At 36.6% G+C, this 18124-nt stretch overlaps 1 protein-coding gene across 1 annotated transcript in view; it reads right to left on the bottom strand.

Moving 5' to 3' along the window:
• Nucleotides 1-8601, bottom strand: part of GNAT3 (G protein subunit alpha transducin 3) — a 54849-nt gene extending 46248 nt beyond the window's left edge. Inside the window, exon 1 of the mRNA XM_008686177.1 lies at nucleotides 8359-8601. Within this exon, the coding sequence (XP_008684399.1) occupies nucleotides 8359-8476 (118 nt within the window). The 5' untranslated portion in view covers nucleotides 8477-8601. The remainder of the gene's footprint in view (nucleotides 1-8358) is intronic.
• Nucleotides 8602-18124: the final 9523 nt, after the last annotated feature.

Genomic DNA, 18124 nt, shown 5'->3' with positions numbered 1-18124 from the left:
TAACTTTTTATATAATGTCCAGTATTCCATAGTTATCTGGTTAGATTCGACATAAATATTTTAGCGTAAATATAATGTAAATAATACTGTTTTTTTTTGTACATCACATCAGTACACTTATGGTGTCAAATATATTTCTATGACTATTAGTATCTCTGAGTACCTATTTCTGTGATAGAATACTAATAAGCATCACAAATCCGTAAAATACCTTATCAGGCAAACCAAGCATGTTTCAGTTGTCAGAAATATTGGGGCTACATACTATCTTTTCTAATGAGATTTTATTTAAACACTCTTCCAGATTTTATACTTGTTTATGAGCCATTTTAGATTTTGAGAAGTATTTTAAAAATATGTCATCTTTCTTATTACTATGCATTTTAGGCTGAAAAAGGAAGAAACTAGAATACAGAATTATGTGGTTTTCCCCAAAGAAGCCCATTTTCATTAGAAACATAGATGATAGATAGATTTGTCTAAGTGTTCATCAATTGTGGAACAGGCATCTATGCATCTTTTTAAAAATAATTTTCAAAAAAAAAGGCCTTGGTTAATTACATGGTTATTTTATAGACATTGGATAATTGGACAAAGAAAAACAGAGGATTGAGTATATCAAATCTCTAGTGCTCACTGGAGTTGTCCCTCTTAATTTCCAGACTCATATACTCATCTATTTAATAGATATCTCCACTTGGTTGTGCTATAAACATCACCCATTTGAATGTCCTAAATCATTTCTCCTTTCATATTTTCCCCAACCTAAACTTTGTCTTGCCTTTCGCATACCGATGAATAAAATAATCACCGTATTCAACTCCACCTGTAATCATTCCTCTCACTTAAAACCCATATCAGTCAGCTACCAAGTTCTGTTGACCTTGTCTCTGGATGTCCCTCAAATCTTACTTCCAACCTTGTAATTTCTACCTTACTTTACAATCTCATCAAGTATTTGCATAGTAGTGACAGTTTCCTAGTTGGCCCACCTACCTCAACCATTCTTATAAAATCTTTGTCTCATAGTATAGCCAGGATGATTTTTGACACCCCCTCCCCCCAAATCCAAATATTATCATTCTCACATTCTGAAAACCTATCAATATCTTCCAACTGAATTAAACAAGCTCTTTATGGGAAGACATACGGCTTTTTTCGAGCTCTGTTTCCACATACCAAATGTATGTGTATACTGTAGACACTATGAACAGCTTACGGAAATATTTTAGGTTCCGATTCTGTCATTCTTCCATACATACATCATGCATGCATGCATTCCGTGCTAAGCCATGGGAATTCAATGAAGAACAAAGCCTGACATGTTTGTTTCCATACACCTTAGAAGGCAGATAAAAATTTAGAACGGACAGATAAAAACAAAAGGCTTTGTTTTCTTGTAAACAAATTTGTAATCTTAGAAACTGAATTATCTTCTTAATTTCTTATTTAAGATTCTTATCTGTATAATGAAAATAATATTTATTTCATAGGGATGTTTTCATAGATTGAAAACAATAGCAAGCAGTGGAGAAATGAGATCCATTTTATCAGAGAGAGAGATAAAACTCAACTTTGCCACAAGGTTGCCCTTGGGCAGTGGGCAAAGAATGATCACAAAGGAGTTAAAGAAGGTTGAAATACAGAGTTAATATAATGGGGACCCTCATAAAATACAAAGCTTAAGGATAAATAGGCAGCAAGATAAACCTGAAAAATAATTTTGAGGTCTCCTAAGGGGCAATCAATTCACTGATAAATAACAGGAATTTTACAAATATGGATCAAGACATGGGCAAAAGGAAGGATATTAGTGTCGTTCTTCCAGAAGAGATTAAGTTCTGGTGTGAGGTCCCCAAGAGACAGGACAGATTGCAAAACACAGGATCCAAGGACAAATCTTGATTGGTGAAGCCACTTAAGAACAACGAGAAGCAGCACGTTTCAATAAAGGGAGCAGTGAGGGGGTATAAAACACCAGAGGCTACTGCGGTGTTACAGGATGAAGAAGGACAAGAGAGGCAAAGTTACTGAGGTCTGTGAATTGGGGCTTATCAGGGCTCTATGAGAGAGAATGTTTTAGTAGAGAGGAAGATACACAGGTAGATTGCAATTAACCAAAGAGAATGTGGAGGATAAGAAAGCAAGTGGTGAGCAAACACCGTGAGAAGTATTTGAGGGGCGCCTGGGTGGCACAGCGGTTGAGCATCTGCCTTCGGCTCAGGGCGTGATCCCGGCGTTATGGGATCGAGCCCCACATCAGGCTCTTCTGCTATGAGCCTGCTTCTTCCTCTCCCACTCCCCCTGCTTGTGTTCCCTCTCTCGCTGGCTGTCTCTATCTCTGTTGAATAAATAATAAAATCTTAAAAAAAAAAAAAGTATTTGAATACAAAAACGTAAAAAAAAAAAGATACCTATGTAAGGTCAATTCAAGGAGATTATGAAGTCAACGAATGGTTTTTAGGCTAATGGAGAGAAATATCTCTATGTACCAAGAGGAAGGAGCCAGTAGAGAAAAAATCTGAAAATTCACTTAATAAACTTCTATTGGTTTTAAAAAAAAAAAAGGAAAAAAATAATTCATTAAGCAAAATGCTTAAGATATGGAAGAGGATAAAATTTATAACACAGCAGCGGAAATTAGCTTTAAACTGAAAATGGAATATTTCAGTGAGATTTGGAGATGGTGGTTGATCCCTATCTGGTACATGGTGCTCATCTTGGGCGAGGCAGAGGGGAGGAGTTCTAGATGAAAGTGATATTGGGAATACAGAAACAGCTGCCCTTTGGATGATTTTAGTAGAAAACTAGGACTCAGTAAAATAATTATTGGCCCAGCTAAAGTTAAAAGGAGAAATTTGCCAGCCAGGAAACAGAAAATGAGACCATTTCATTCTACAACACCTGGAAATGAAGGAAATTGGAGTATGCCTGGGGGTCAGGGTTGGATCATCCCTAAGGGCTGAAAAGATGTTGAATAGCATCATTTTGGTGGATATTGTTTGGCTCTAGTGTATTAGAACAATGGTGAGTGGAGAGTTTTGAGGAATTAGCTTGGGTTGAGGTTATGAATCTCAAGGCAGCAGATTAAAGGGACAGGGTATTTCGGAATTGTCAGAGGAATACAGTGAAAATAGCTGATTGCAATTGGAGGGGTCAGGAAGGTATATGAAATCGAAGAATTAACTCAGCAAGTTTCGAAAAGAACGAGAGAGTATAAAATGCTGGTCAGAGACTGAAACTTTCAGGTATCTTAAAAAAGGAACAATTCTAAGTCGCACATTCATTCTATTTGGATATAAAATACTGAGGCAGGAGTGAGGGCTGTGACACCTGCTTTAAAGCATCAGGATGGGCGTTTTTCCACATCTTGGTGGGTCTCCTCCTCAGTTTCACTTGAATCAATCCTTCTGTAGGTTCAAGTCTACACTGGCGTATTTACACATCAGTACTTGGAGAAAACTTAGATAAGCAGGTGGTTTCTGAGTTTGAGTCTAAAATCTTATCTGGAGGTATATTTTATGTGAAATCTATCAGATCATTATGCTCTCAACGGTTCACTACCCTCCTACCTCTCTAATGGTTTGAAGGGTTTGGAGGGGTGAGTAACTTCGTTGGCTGCTCATGGTGTTTATATAAAGGTAGACAGTATCGCTTGCTCTTGAATCGATAGTTCTGAGTTTCCATGAAAAAACGTGAATACAAAAAAGTTCTGTGATACTACTAGAGAGATTCTGTTAAATTAGAGTTAACAAGAGTCTTTTCCAGAGTATTTAATCTCATTAGCAAATACTGTCATTTTGCTAAATATGGAATGTCTTAAAAGACAGTTTGCATCTTTTCTGTGAGAGGCTTGAGTCTGTGTATGAGGTGTGCTGCTTATTTAAGATAGATTAACTTAAAACAACCAACCAAATATATGCAAAACATTTGTCTAAGTGCTTTTTGCCTGTTGGAAAAGGGGACATTATACAGAGCTATTTGATACTTCCATCTGCCATTCTTGGTAAATAAATACAACATTATAAATATTTGGCTTTGCTTTGGAACTTTCAAATTGTTATGGTGCAAATAGTTCCTTGTATTTTGGAGAAAATTTGAAATTCGCCAAGTAGACTTCTTCCACCTGTTTTCTCTTTACTGAAAAGCAATTTTAAACTTTTGCATTAAATACATTTGTGTATTCATAAGATTGGATATCTTTAGTAACATAAAATTATTTTATAATATTTTAAAAGTACGTTATTAGAGCAAGGGAGGGATGGCTTTAATTTGAATACATAAAACAAAAAATTGAAAACATTATTTAGGAATATGTCCTACATGTTGTTCACTTATCACTAGTGATCAGAAAGAAATTCATTGGTTAATCCTAAAATAATTATTCTAGGGGATCTCTTTGTTTGATCACATCCATGGTCAGGCATTAACTCTTGGTGTAATGCAAATTCAGAATAGAATTTCTTACACTTGAACTTATAATCTAGCCAGTGACTCAGGAACACCTCCAGTCTCCCACATACTTTCCCACTCATTTAGAGATACTTTTAAAAAATAAAAATAAAGACCTACTTAAGAAAAAAAAAAGAATAAAAATAAGAACTTCGATTTGACCTGAGTTTCTGTCCTCTTTTCTCTTAGGTATGCATAACAGGAAAACCAAAGGAAGAAAAATTGTATACATTTAATGACATTCAATTTATTTCAGTTTTTGCAAAAAGAAGTCACATTTGTCTGGATTTTTACAGTTTATAAAATACTTTGACACGTACCATTTCTCTGAGGTTATGTGGCTAGCCCGAGGTAACTCAGAGATGTGAAAAAAGCATAACATAATGAAAGCATTAAATCAATTTTTTAAAAATCTCAGATGACTTAAAAACACATTGTACTCTACTTGTTTTGAATTATATTCTCTCCACTCTGCCAGGTTGATAAACCTATTTAGTCAATTCTTTGCAGATTTTAACAATTATTTTGTAATAAGCTTTTATTATTTTTATTTTTATTTTTTAAAGATTATTTATTTATTTATTTGACAGAGAGAGACAGCCAGTGAGAGAGGGAACACAAGCAGGGAGAGTGGGAGAGGAAGAAGCAGGCTCCCAGCAGAGGAGCCCGATGTGGGGCTCGATCCCGGAACACCGGGATCACGCCCTGAGCCGAAGGCAGACTGCTTAATGACTGCGCTACCCAGGCGTCCCTGTAATAAGCTTTTAGTGTCAGAATTATTATAATTCCCCCACTGTCATACTGGAAAAATGATACACTTTCCAAAATATCCATTTGTTGAATAAGTGGGACCATTTGAAAAATTTGAAAATGTTGATTACCTAAGAAAATATAAGCATATTTAAAGTAGATGTTTTGTATCTTCGGATGTTCAAGTTCACATTTCTAAGAGTCGGATAATTGCAATAATATTTGAAAACAAGAAAGCTCAAATGGCACCATTAAAAAGTTATGTGACATTTATAGTATAGCACACAGAAAAATAAAGAATAGGGGGTTTAGATCTAAAGGAAAATTAATGAAGACCAGTCCTGGGTAGTGCTGGAAATCACTGGCTAAAAGCCAATTATAATATCATAACTGAAAATTGTAGAATGAATGTGACAGTGTTTCAAATATGGAGAAAACAAGCTAATTTTTCCTTATACTTGCCATTAAGCGCTGAGTCTACAAAAGTACAAAAGAAATTAGTGTAAAATAGAAAGAAGCAGAGACATAGAAAGAATGGAAACGATCCACACTGATTCTGCAATTAAATGACAGGCATTTCTTCTGAAGAGAAATAAAGTTTAATCAAACATTTATAAATCAAGTCTTTAAAAAATAACTAACTTAGGAATTCTCCAAAAGAGAACATGTTATTCATTAGAATTTGTTCTTCTTATTAAAATGTACTCGTTCTGCGGCATCTTTACAGGGTTTTTTTTTTTTTTTTTTTTTTTAAAGCACATGACATTGTTCTGATAGCAATTTTCAAATGTGCCAGGAATGTCTGAGTCATCGCCAGTGTTTCCCAGAAGCCTGCTTTTTGCTAACGAAAAAGATGTGGTCTCTCTTCTGTAATTTTACTACGTGTCTGAAAGGCATAATAAAGAGGGAACCTGTCTGCAAGGTGACCCTTATTTGAAAAACAGCAATTAGCTAGCTCTTTAACTTCAGCGAAGTCTTGTGTCCCATAAGAATACCAAATGGGACATCTACTATACAGCACATGTTAAATTTGGTAACCTATGTTATGAGTTTAAGCACCTAGAATTTATTAGATAAGAGGATCCGCATAAAGCATGAGTTCTCTCAATAATATTTTTCCATTTGGATCTTTTCAAAAAATTGAGTTAGAATGAAGATCTGATCACTAGCCAAGGCCTAACTGGTCAGTCCCACATGACATACACGCATTGATAAACATAAAAACTGTTGTTTAGACTGCTCTCGTGAATAGGAATCGTTGTTTCAATGATGGGAGAGGTTAAATAGATTTCATTCGTGAGGGGATTTGAGGGTAGGAGAATGGGAAAGTTTAGGTTAGTTCCACTGAACGCGTGATGTCTTCATGAGGCCACATTGCATATAAAAAATTACCGTTTGGAGAATGAGTTCAAGTAAAAAATGAGGATTGAAACAGAGTTTTTACAAGACTTTGTTGTTTCAAACTTGACAATTGAACAATCATACGTAGAACTCAGAGTCCAGACGGGAAAGCTTAGACAAATATTTGGAATACACTGGAAGAGGAAGACTTGAGAATTTGATTTACTTTTATAAATAAGTTCAGTGCATATAATGTCAGAACCAGATAAATCCAAGCATATTGTATGGTAACTTTGGAACTGAATTTGTGAAACCGTGACTGTCCAGGAAAAGTAAAAGATAAAATAGTGCTACTGATGATTCTTTTTATATTTCTGGTACTTTAAGTTACCCTCTCTTCTTGATCTAACCCAACCACTCTAATCTAAAAGTAACTGGTGTATTGAGAATAGGTCTAGTCTTTTGAAATGTTATTCAAACATAGGGATTTTAAAATCTATTTTCTCATTACTCTTACACCACTGTTTTCTTAGTACAAGAGGGACACTGAATGCATTTGTAGGAGTGCTTGGCTTTCCTCTCAGCTTTTATTTGCTTTTTCTATGTCCACATTACTTTTACTCTTGATCAAAGCCTCACAGAATGCTCTGAAGTATGAGGGAAAATATATTCAGTGCTTTCATAAGAGCTGGCCCCAATGTCTTTCTGAGTTACGCACCCCTAGCTGGTTACTTGCTAGTGCTGTGGGCAGGTGAGAGCCACAGAACTTGGGTATAAAAGGGAGAGAGCATTTTCTTCTATCTGAGGAGCAGGTGCTGGGAGTCCCACAGTTGGTTTCTGAGACACTCCTGCCACGGGGAGTGAACTAGACACAGGAAAGGGGGCTCTTAAAAAATTGAGGGTATTTCATGTGAACAATACACAATTGTGAAATAAAGTGAAGTCCTTTTGTGTGTAACTAAGCAGGAGGAACCCACAACCGATAAAGTTCTTGTTCTGATCTCTTTATATAGGTCTTGATTTTTATTTCAGAAATATATTTATCTTGCTGTGACCACTACATGTTCGATTTTTTTAATGTTTAGAAAAATGTGCAGCATATAGATTTTCCTTCAATTCCTTAAACATTTGTTGAATTTAGAGTTGTGGTAAAACATTGTGCTGAGTTTTGAAAGGATAAGAAGATAGAAGGTACATAATTCCTGACCTGAATCAATATATAAATATCCTAAAAGACCTTAAATGGAATATTTTACAAGTGTACAAACAGTTTCACAGGCAGTACTCATAAAGCTGGTACAATGTTATTAATATAAAGTAACTTATCATTCATTACTCTCTAAATAACTTGAGACTAATTGGTTTTCACAGCACAAGTAATTAAATAACATATTAAATTTGGTATCAAACAACTCAACATATTTCCGTTCAAACAAAATAACGTAACACTTTATAGCTTGTAATTAAAGGATTATTTTTGGTATTAAATAACTGATATTCAGAAAATGATTAGGGTGGGATAAAATAATAAATGGATATGAGTTTTCTTTTAATAATAGTAAATTGTATTATTGTCAAATAGGAATCATCTCATAAATATTTGTCTCTCTGCTTAAGCAAAAAAAAAAAAAGTTAAATACTAAACAAGAAAAGTAAACATTTATAGAGGACACATAAACTCTTAAGTTTCCAAGCACATATTCATAATAAATCCCCCGTAAGATAATATACCTGAAATTAAAATTTGGGAAAAGGAAATATATCATAATTGGAAAAAAATGGGGGTTTTGAAAGCAAAAGGGGAAAAAATATTACCTAATAACAGCAACTTTACAGTTCTTGCATCTCGCTCGGCGTCTTCCTGAAGCTTTTTCTCCAGTTCTTTTGATCTTTTGGCCGACTCCTTGCTCTCTGAACTAATTCTGCTCCCCATCTTGTGGTGTTAGGTACTTAGTTTATTTGCCCAAACCTTTTCAGACGTCGAGCACAGCTCTGGCGTGGCCGTGGGGCGCAGAAGCAGTGCTCTGCTGAGCTTCCTCACAGCCCATCCCTCACTCTCTGAGATTCTGCTTTGACTAAGGGGATGCTTTCTGAGCTGTCACCTGATCAAAGGGTAAAACCACACAACCCCATGGTTGTATGGCTGGAAGCAAAAGAGGCAGTTAGTTATGCTTTCAAATTAAATGACCACTTATGGCACATCTTCAGAAACTTGCCCATCTTTCTTGAAGAATAGTGTATAATAATGTAGAATGTAGTCCAAATCTGTACACTAAAGATAATCTGCGAGAACAGTTCAATTGGAACATACTGTTAATTACTGCGATTTAAACTTATTACTAATCAACGAGCTTGTATCTCAGATATTTGAGTCTTCAAATTCTTCATGATCATTCCAGTATCACTATCAGAATATTTATATTGAACCATCCAAATTGATAGTCCTGTATATTCAGATTATCACTCAAAATTATTGGGAATCTCTTAGTATTAACTAAAAAACATGTTTTGTTTTGCTTTTTAAAACGGAAACATATAAATGTAGTTCTTATATTTATACATATTGTTGTATTGCCACAAGCCTAGAATTCAACACAAACTGCTTTTAAATTATTGATTCTAGTCTCATAGGAGACTAAAAATTGAGCTTTTACTGCTTGTGAGAAAGCCAGTCCATCAACATTACTTGAGGGCCCACTTGGTGTAGACACTGAACTGTGTTCAATTTAGGCAGTGCATTAACTCTTTGGGGCCATTACGCAACAGCTGCTGTGCTGGAAGGACTTTTATTGATTTGGTACCAAGGAAATAAAAAACAGTGTTCTTGGAAATGGTAGGTAATTTGGTTCTTCCTGAAAAGTAAGAACAGTAAATATGTTTAAATATGTTCCCTGCCTTTCAACTATCCCAATAGATATCATGAACTTGAAGACCTGCAAGGTTGGGGACAAAGATTAGGTTGTACAAATATTTGTTTATAGGAGGCATAGAAAAGCACTTGTTAGGTAGTTGAGATATAGTTATACATTATATATAATAATTACATAATTAAGATATATATCTCAATGGAGATAATATATAATTATATAACTGAGATATATAATATATAATATATATAATTTTATAAACAGGGTTGGCTACCTGTCGTAGCAGGCAACTCTTTGAATGAGTATTTTGAGATTTGTGAATGTGCCCTAGTTAGGAAATGATAGAATACAGTCAGTCCATCCACATGTCAGTGCTGTTCTTCTTTTGAGATCTTAGCAAAGTTTGAACAGGTGGGGTTTTGCATATTCATAAAACAAGGAAATTTTAGGCTTCCAAATTAAATACATATTCCTGATTTGTTTACCTTTTCACACACAATATCAGGCTGCAAATAGATAAGCATAGTCAAAACTCCTGGATTTCACCTCTCCAAAACCATGTTATGATAGCGTAAAGATGTGGAAAGGTAGGTATGCAAGGCTTCGTGCAAATCGTGTGGTATTGTTTTTACAATGCAAAAGGCCTGCCCCAGAGGAACAAGATTTGCACTGCTTCGTTTATTTGTACCCATCCCTGAACACAGAGTTCGCTCTGACAGCAATGCAAAATAGCAAACATTAAAATAAATCTGTTTTCGTGTATTGTTTTTATATCAAAATCAAATATACCTAGGACCTTGAATATACAAGATTCGTGTATGTTTCAGAACAGTCATAAACTAAGATACTTCATATAATTTGCATTCAAGTAAATATACCCCGTAGTTTTTTTGGTGGGGACATACCTGGGCTTTGAAAAGGTAGGCATTTTACTCAGCCTTCCTAAGTAGGTTATTAACTTAAAATGACCCACTCCTTCAGGGCTGTATACAATTTTCTGCACTGTATAAAATAATAAACTTCTACGTTTCTGTGTGACCCAGAAGTTTTAGTCATCAACTTGGAGATTATGTGATTTTTTTTTCATCAGTAATTAAAATAAGAGTGATATAAAATTCAAGATGTTTCTACATAGAGGAGAGGCAGGCTGGGGAGAACCAGGGAAAAGAGAAAGGCTCCTTTTGCAGCTCTCTCTCCTGAGTACCCGGACTACAGCCTCACTAATGAGCTGGGGTTGTTAATACAGCTATTAGTCCTGTGGCTTCAATTAGGATTATAGTTTTCTGGACCTAAGAAAATGATGAAAATAAAATAATAAACTCCACTAGAGTGGGGACAGTATCTTCCTAGCTTGGATGTGTACTATGGTATTTGGCAGTGTTAGCCATAGGAAATGTTCAAAAATTATTTCTTGCTAATAAATTGAGGCCTGGAGTGCTTTTTATTTCTTATGCTCTGCTGAGGTGACAGTATAGTTAGGGTTCCTTTCCAAGTTTCATTTTCATAGTGCGTCTATCTCTACAACCTAGAAATTTTAGAGTGTCTCCAAAAACCAGTGAAAAAGCCCAATTTTGGTCTAAAATAATGTCAGTATATACAATTACAACTGTTAGCCCAACATTTACCTTTTTTTCCCGTCAGCCTTAAAAATAACATTAGCATACGTCCTTTCTATGAGTAAACCTCATTTCATTATGAGAGAAAATTGATAAAAATTGACAATGGGAAAATGCAACTAAATTAGATGCTTTTTATTCAGGGGGACAATGTGGCCATAAATTTCGTTCTCGAAAGCAAATATAAAGCTATGAAGACACTGTAATACTGGAGTTCTCTGTATTAGCCAGCTGCAGGGATAGGTTGCTCTATATACGTACACACACACCCTGAAAGCAAGAGACGTTGTATTGGAATGCCGTGGTCTTTTAGAATAATCATTGAGAATGACTTCTAAGAATCTTGTTGCTTTTTAATTGTTTCTTGTTTCACAGCATCAGCCTGACCAAGAATATCTTTTTTTGGCACCAGGCTGTGCAAAAGGAAATTGACTTGAGGTAAAGTACAGAGAGAGTCTTCAGCTCTAAAAGTCACTGAAATACCACAAGCTTTGTATGGTGTGAATAATTTTTCCTCTTGGTATTTTTGGTCAGTGTTTCAGTGTAATCTTCAGAAGGGGACATTAGCCTTTAAAAATGTTTGAGTAATCACTATTTTACATCTATAATTCAACATCTAGCTTGAGATGACATGCAATTGTTCCCTACCTGCTTTTCAGAATGAGATTTCAAACCATGTTTTTGTAGATGTCTCTTTTGCCAGTATGACCTGGGCTTCAAGCTGGATTTCCTCCAAGGATGTGGTATGTGGCTGACTTTAATAAGTGGCTTCAGTGGCTCAGCTCCTTCTGGAAATTATAAATATGGGCTACCATCTGTATTATTCTTTATTTTGTTTCCACATATTATAGGAGGTGTTGACTTCAGACATTGGGTCCCTGGGTGATTTGAGTCCTGTTCGCCTTAGCAATGACCTTTATCCTTACATATTCCCATGAGATTTCAGGCAAACCATCTCTCCTTTGCTAATGGTACTCAAATGTGCACTTCTGGGAGCTCTGTGCATGGTATTTCCCCCAGAGAGTTCACATCTTTGGGGACTTCCTGAGAGCAGTCTTTTGATCTTGAGGGAATAAGGCAAAACTTGCTGTTTCAAGTTAGTACATTCATGCGGTGCAGTAAATTTACAATACCAGCATTAAGCAGCTCTTAGGTCTTAAGAGGTAACACAAATATGTATTTTTATTCATTGGAGCAGATTTCCACATTTACTTATTCTACATGTTCTTCTTTTTAGATTAGAATATGCTTATATATAATGATTATTTGAAATTAAAACAATGCTATAAGCTTAATCGACAAAGGAGAGAATCATAATTATCTCCCAAGGGGCCACTTCCTGTTCCAAATTCTGATCTTATTTAAGATTTTTTTTTTCTTTTTACTATGTCTCTTTAACACACTATTTCTACACTTACTCCCTTAATCTTACTCCTCAGTCACTTCAGTTCTGATTATTGCAGCCACCTCTTACTTCAGTTTGCGGATTCTAGTCTCTGCTCTATTCCACTCTGACCTGTCTGATTGCGCCACGTTAAATTCCCTCAAACCCAAGTTTCATGATTATACTTTTCTTGTTGAAAAACCAGAGAACCCCTTCACTGTTACTGCTTCCTGTCGCCATATACTCAGTAATCTAGTTAGCGCTCTCCAACTATCCCAGTACGTCTCTCGTTACTTCTCATAACACATTCTCCGTTATAGCTGGGCTTTGATCCTTTTCCTAACTAGATGTCCCAAGTCAGCTTTCACACATGCTTTCTTGCCTCGGTAGGAATATCTTGTCTTTCTATAGCTGACTTCTTCCAAAGTACCCATTCTTTAAGAACCTAGTACGTATATGCTCCATTATGCCCCACAACTGCTACCACCCACTGGTGATCCTTTACTTCCCAAATTTAGAAATTTGTTACTGGTTAGTTTGTTCTTCCTTATGAATGAGGCAGAATACTTTCCAGTGACCACGCCCTCTGTTTCTCTTTTTACAAGCTCCAAACTAAGAGTACATAGAATCTTTGGTGAATAGTAAATAATTGATGGAAATATGGTATTTGACCCCTCTTCGCTCTGTCTTAGGAATAATTCTCCTTCCCATGTGATTGCAGGTGTGAAATATTACTTCTAGAACTGCAGGAATTTATTGAACAATTGATACATTCAGCAACTGTTAGGTACCCGGCATGGGAGATTCAGCAGTAAACAAATTAGATACCACCTCTTACAGAGTTTAAATTCTAGGGTGTGAGTATATACTGGGGTTCACACAGACAATAAACATAAATATTTAAAGTGTGCAGAATTATAGATGGTGGGAAGTGTTAAATAAAACAGAATGAAATAAGGAGTGTGAGAGTTGTGGTGAGGATGAGAGATTAAAATTTTATGTAACTTGTCCAGGGAAGACCTAACTGAAAAAGTAATTATTTTGGATCAAGTTGTTTAAAATCTGACTTTAATATGAAAAATACATGCAGAAAGTTTACCAGAAAGTGTTTTTTGGGACAATCCGTGTAAGTGAGTAAAGGAAGCAATATTGGCAGAAGGAGAAACTAGATTGCAGTGCAGTTGCAACAGAAAACTCAGCCATTCCTATGGCGAGATCAAAAGCTGAGATAGTCCTTCAGATTTATATTGAAATGAAGCGCAAAGACTGGACCAGTACACCTCTTTTAAGGACCGTAACAGCCAGGGATTGGATGGGGCAGTATCACAGGCATACGTTTGATATTCACTGTGTTAACTCTTACTGTATAAACCAAAAAAGGGATACGAGGATTTTGCCAACTGCCATGTACATTTATTCCAATTATGCATTTAGGGACTCGAGAAATGAGTAGTAGCTGAAGCTGTGAATCCAGTGGTTCCACTGTAACCTCGATATGGTCCCAGATACCATTTATTACCTGCTTCCCATATGTCTCCATTCTAACATGAGGGTCATGATGCTATTGCTGGTCCCCAACTATCACAGATCCCATAAGATATCTTACATGAATCTTCACCCTAAACGTATATCGTGGTGTTGAAGTTTTGTCATTCATGAAGATCTTTCAGTGATTGGGTGTTGGCTTTGAGAAATAGCTCAGGTATAGAAATAGAACAAGAGTTCATAACATGTTTTTAGAGTGACCAGTCTTATCCTCCTAATGATTAGCCTCACTCTTTTTGGTTGTTTAATTTGAGCAAGAGTCATATTCCCTACTCATTCATTTGGGCTTTAAGAACATTTTGTCCTATTAACTTATTTTTTGTAGATCTCTGCATATAAGGGTCTCTTAGCTGCCACTCTGATTTTGACTCTCATTACAATATTACACTAGTTTTGTTCTCATAATTAAGTGCTGAAAACTGGTCTGTCTTACTTTGGGATCTTATTATTCTTATTGCTTTGAAGAAGCCTGGGTCTGTAATTGAATTTTTTATTAACCCTTGCTTATAAAGAGCTATCTCAAGAATGCTGAAACTTTCTTCACTAGTGTATTTATTATTATTTTAATACATAGAAAACGATTTGGTCATTTCCTAAATTCTGATGGTTTTACAATCTAGAATGCCAACTTCTTTAAGCCTCTTGTTGCCATTCTCTGCCATTTTCCATAGGAAAACACTATATCCAGTCTTCTAAGAGCCACCCTATAAAATATGTTAATATCATCTCCCAGGGTGTTGGCATCCTGTATCATAGGAACAAGCTTCTGTATGGTACCTCTCCTTTATCTAAGTTTATGTCCCAGCTTCCTTTGATCTAGCATCCTTAGAATCCAGTTGTATACATATATGTATAAGTACATGTATATGTATATGCATTCCAGCTCCTGTACATGTTGGTTAATTTCTGTAGCTCTTTTGGTATGTGGTCTCTTTCTTCTGATGGAAGGTCCAGAGCTTCCCTGGCCAGGTTATGTCAAAAGTAGATTATAGTTATTTACCTGGTCTCTAGGAGCAGTGGATATAGATCTTCACTAGGTTAAATGTTATAAGACAAAGGCCTCTGCATTGTCTTCATGCAAGGGGAAGCACTTGCCTTTAAAAAGGAAGAGTATCCTACTTTTGCTAGTCCACATGGTCCAAATCTAAGGGTTCAAGATTTTTTGATGCATCAGACTAGACACTCCTTTCCAATGAGGACTTTGATTTTGGTGTGGTAGTCTTGCCAAGGTTGAAAATTCAATCATCTTTGGGACTCTCCTACCCTTATAATTAAGTCCCACGCCTGATCATCACTTTTTCCACTCTCATATCTACTAAGAGATTCGAGTCTCTTTCTATGCAGTACGAGACATCTGTTGGCTTTTGTACTTTGCATTTGGTTGTTGATTAATCACTTTTGGCATTTCATTGTCTTTCTCCAGTGAACCAGTAGTCCACCACTACAGTCCTTATAATTTCTATTTCCCTTAACTCAAACACTAAGATTTTGCTCACCTATATATTGACTTTCCCTGGTATGCCATCTCAGGTGAAAAGCTTACAAAACTAAACTGCTACTGAAGCCAGGGGCTATCACTGATATACCTACCACCAGTAAATGGAGTCCAGTTGTTCAGCTGGCTAGAGGTTGAGGTAAGGGGTGGGTAATTTTTTTCCAATATCCCATTTTAGAGTGTGCTTCTTAGCAACACTCCTCATACCAACTCTCTCAGATTGTTTCCTGGAGACAGAATCTGAGACAGATTTACATGACAGGGTGGAGTGGGGGAATACCATTGGCAGGTATGCCTCTATGGAATTAGACTCAAAGCTTGGCAGGAGCAAAGGCTGAACTACAATGCATTTACAAGGGGTCTTTAACTAGAATGAGTCTTCAAAGTCATAACTGAGAAGGGAGATGAAGCCTATGCTCCAAGTCGTCCGATCATTGGGTGGGAGATTCCCTCAGGTAGGAGTTAAAGCCTTGGGAAAGACAGCTCCTTTTGGTCAAGCCCAGTTCCTGAAGAGGGACTCAGCCGCCAACACTCCTATCAGCTGAAAGAATGAGTGTCTCAGTCATGAAAGGAGTTCGGAGAGGTGAAGCAGAATGTTCACTAACATTTAGGCAAGGACATCAAAGAGCTGAGGAATAAAAACAAAGTCATCTGGAGAAAGACAGATCTGAGCAAAGGGAATGGTAATGCAAAAGCCAGGAAGCAGACACTTGCCTAGTGTGGTTGAAGAATTGTAAGAGAACTGGAGTGGCTGGAGTAGAAGGAATATAGGGATGGCAGTAGAAGAGTAAAGCAGAGTTATCGGTGTGGGGATGGTCGGTTCAGATTGTTGAGAGACTCCTAGGTTAGCTCACAACTTTGACTTTTTCTCTGAAATATTGGAAAACATTGCAGAGTTAGCAGAATTCTGGATAGCATGTTGAAAATTCATTAGGAAAATTTCACAATAATGAAAGTGAAAGGCAACATGATTTAAGCTAGATTATCACCATGGTAGCAAATGGTCAGATTTTGGATACAGGTTACAGGTAGAACTGACATGGTATGAGAGATGCAGCCTTTGAGAGAAAGAGAGAAGCCTGAGTAATTGTAAGAGTGTAGTTGATATGTATTGAGATGGGAAATACTATGAAACAAATTTGTAGGAGAAAGATCAGGAGCTCAATTTTGAATACCATATATTTGGAGTAATTATTAGACAACCACATTAAGTGTTTAAGCAGGCCATTCATTCATGAGTCTATGGGTGTAGGACTGGTTTGAATAAAACTCTAGCTAGGGTGTAATTCTGGATAGAATATAATTTGGGAGTCATCAGCAGATGATGGTATTCAAAGCATTCAAAAGTAGATGATCTGATCAAGGGAATATGTAAAGATAGAAAAGTTCAGAGGTTGTGTTCAAGACTTTAAAGAAGTCTGAGAAGTTGTTGCTGATGTGAAAAGAGAAGATTCAGGAAAACATACTGTCCTCCTAGAAGCCAAGGAAAGGTAGAGTTCTAAAGTGAAGGCAGTGATTCACTCTGTCAAATGCTACTGGTAAGTAAAATATATTGAGAATTAATCATTGATTCCAATCAGGTCTACCGCTAACATTTTCAAGGAAGACTATCATTCAAAGCACATATATTACACATCTCAATATTTATTATAAATCAAGCTAACAACTAAAAAAAAAGCATTCTTTCCTCTTAAAAAAAATAGCTTCATAGTGCTATGAAAAGACGTTCAAATTTAGCACACGGAGTGCTTTTCAATACCAAAATATGAAAGAATGAGGATCCTGCCCCTCTTCTCTTCCCACCATCAACTCTATGCTCTGCCATTACAGAATTCTTGCACAGGCAAGCTCTGGCCAAGCTCTCTTAACACCATACAAACAGGTGCTTATTGGCAGTCTCTCTGGAGTAGGGATAAGTAAGTATACAGTTGTTGTGATCAACTCTTGAGGGGTCAGACTCAAGAAAAAGTCCATGCAGATCCTGAAGTGGATTTAAGTGACTTTGGCAGGAAATTATGGGATTCTGGTTTCCTGAAGTGTGGTCTAGAGGAAGAGCATATGGTGGTCATGCCCCCTCGGCCTCATGAACTCCTTGCTTTATGAGGGAAGAGCTCAGCCAGTGAAGGGCCAGAGCAGGGATTTCTAAGTTGTGGGGCTTCGAAAGGGGTCTCCTCTTCCCTGAATATAGAGATGGTACAGAATTCTAAGTGTTGACCTTGATAACAGTGGTTTTAAAGCAGTGTTAAGAGTGAAAAAATGGGAAGAGAAATTAGAGACTGCAATGGACATTGTTTTCTTGTGTAAAGGAAAGGAGAGGGCTGGCATGGTAACTGGTAGGGGATGGTAGTCAGGGGGGATGTTTTTATATATATTGCTGAGAAAGATACAGTACAGAGGGAAAATTGTAAGATTTGATAATGTGTAATAGAGAAGGGACTGTGTTGTTGAAGTGATCTTCTTGAGTAGGTGAGAAAGAATGAGAGGATGGTAGTTTTCTACTGGAAGACCAGACAGTTCATCTATAGTAACAAGAAAGAAGGAAAAGTAAATTGATACTGCAACAGATAAGTGTTAGGTATGATGCTGGAAGGGTTCCCATATACAGTTGAACCCAATAAAATGATACATTGAGGAACACACTTAACCAAAGAGGTAAAAGGCATGAGCTCTGAAA

Source organism: Ursus maritimus, unplaced genomic scaffold (assembly GCF_017311325.1).
Source record: "Ursus maritimus isolate PB19 unplaced genomic scaffold, ASM1731132v1 scaffold_3, whole genome shotgun sequence".
Taxonomy (NCBI): domain Eukaryota; kingdom Metazoa; phylum Chordata; class Mammalia; order Carnivora; family Ursidae; genus Ursus; species Ursus maritimus.
Note: the sequence above shows the minus strand (reverse complement) of the source record. Positions and strands in the feature narration are given on the sequence as shown.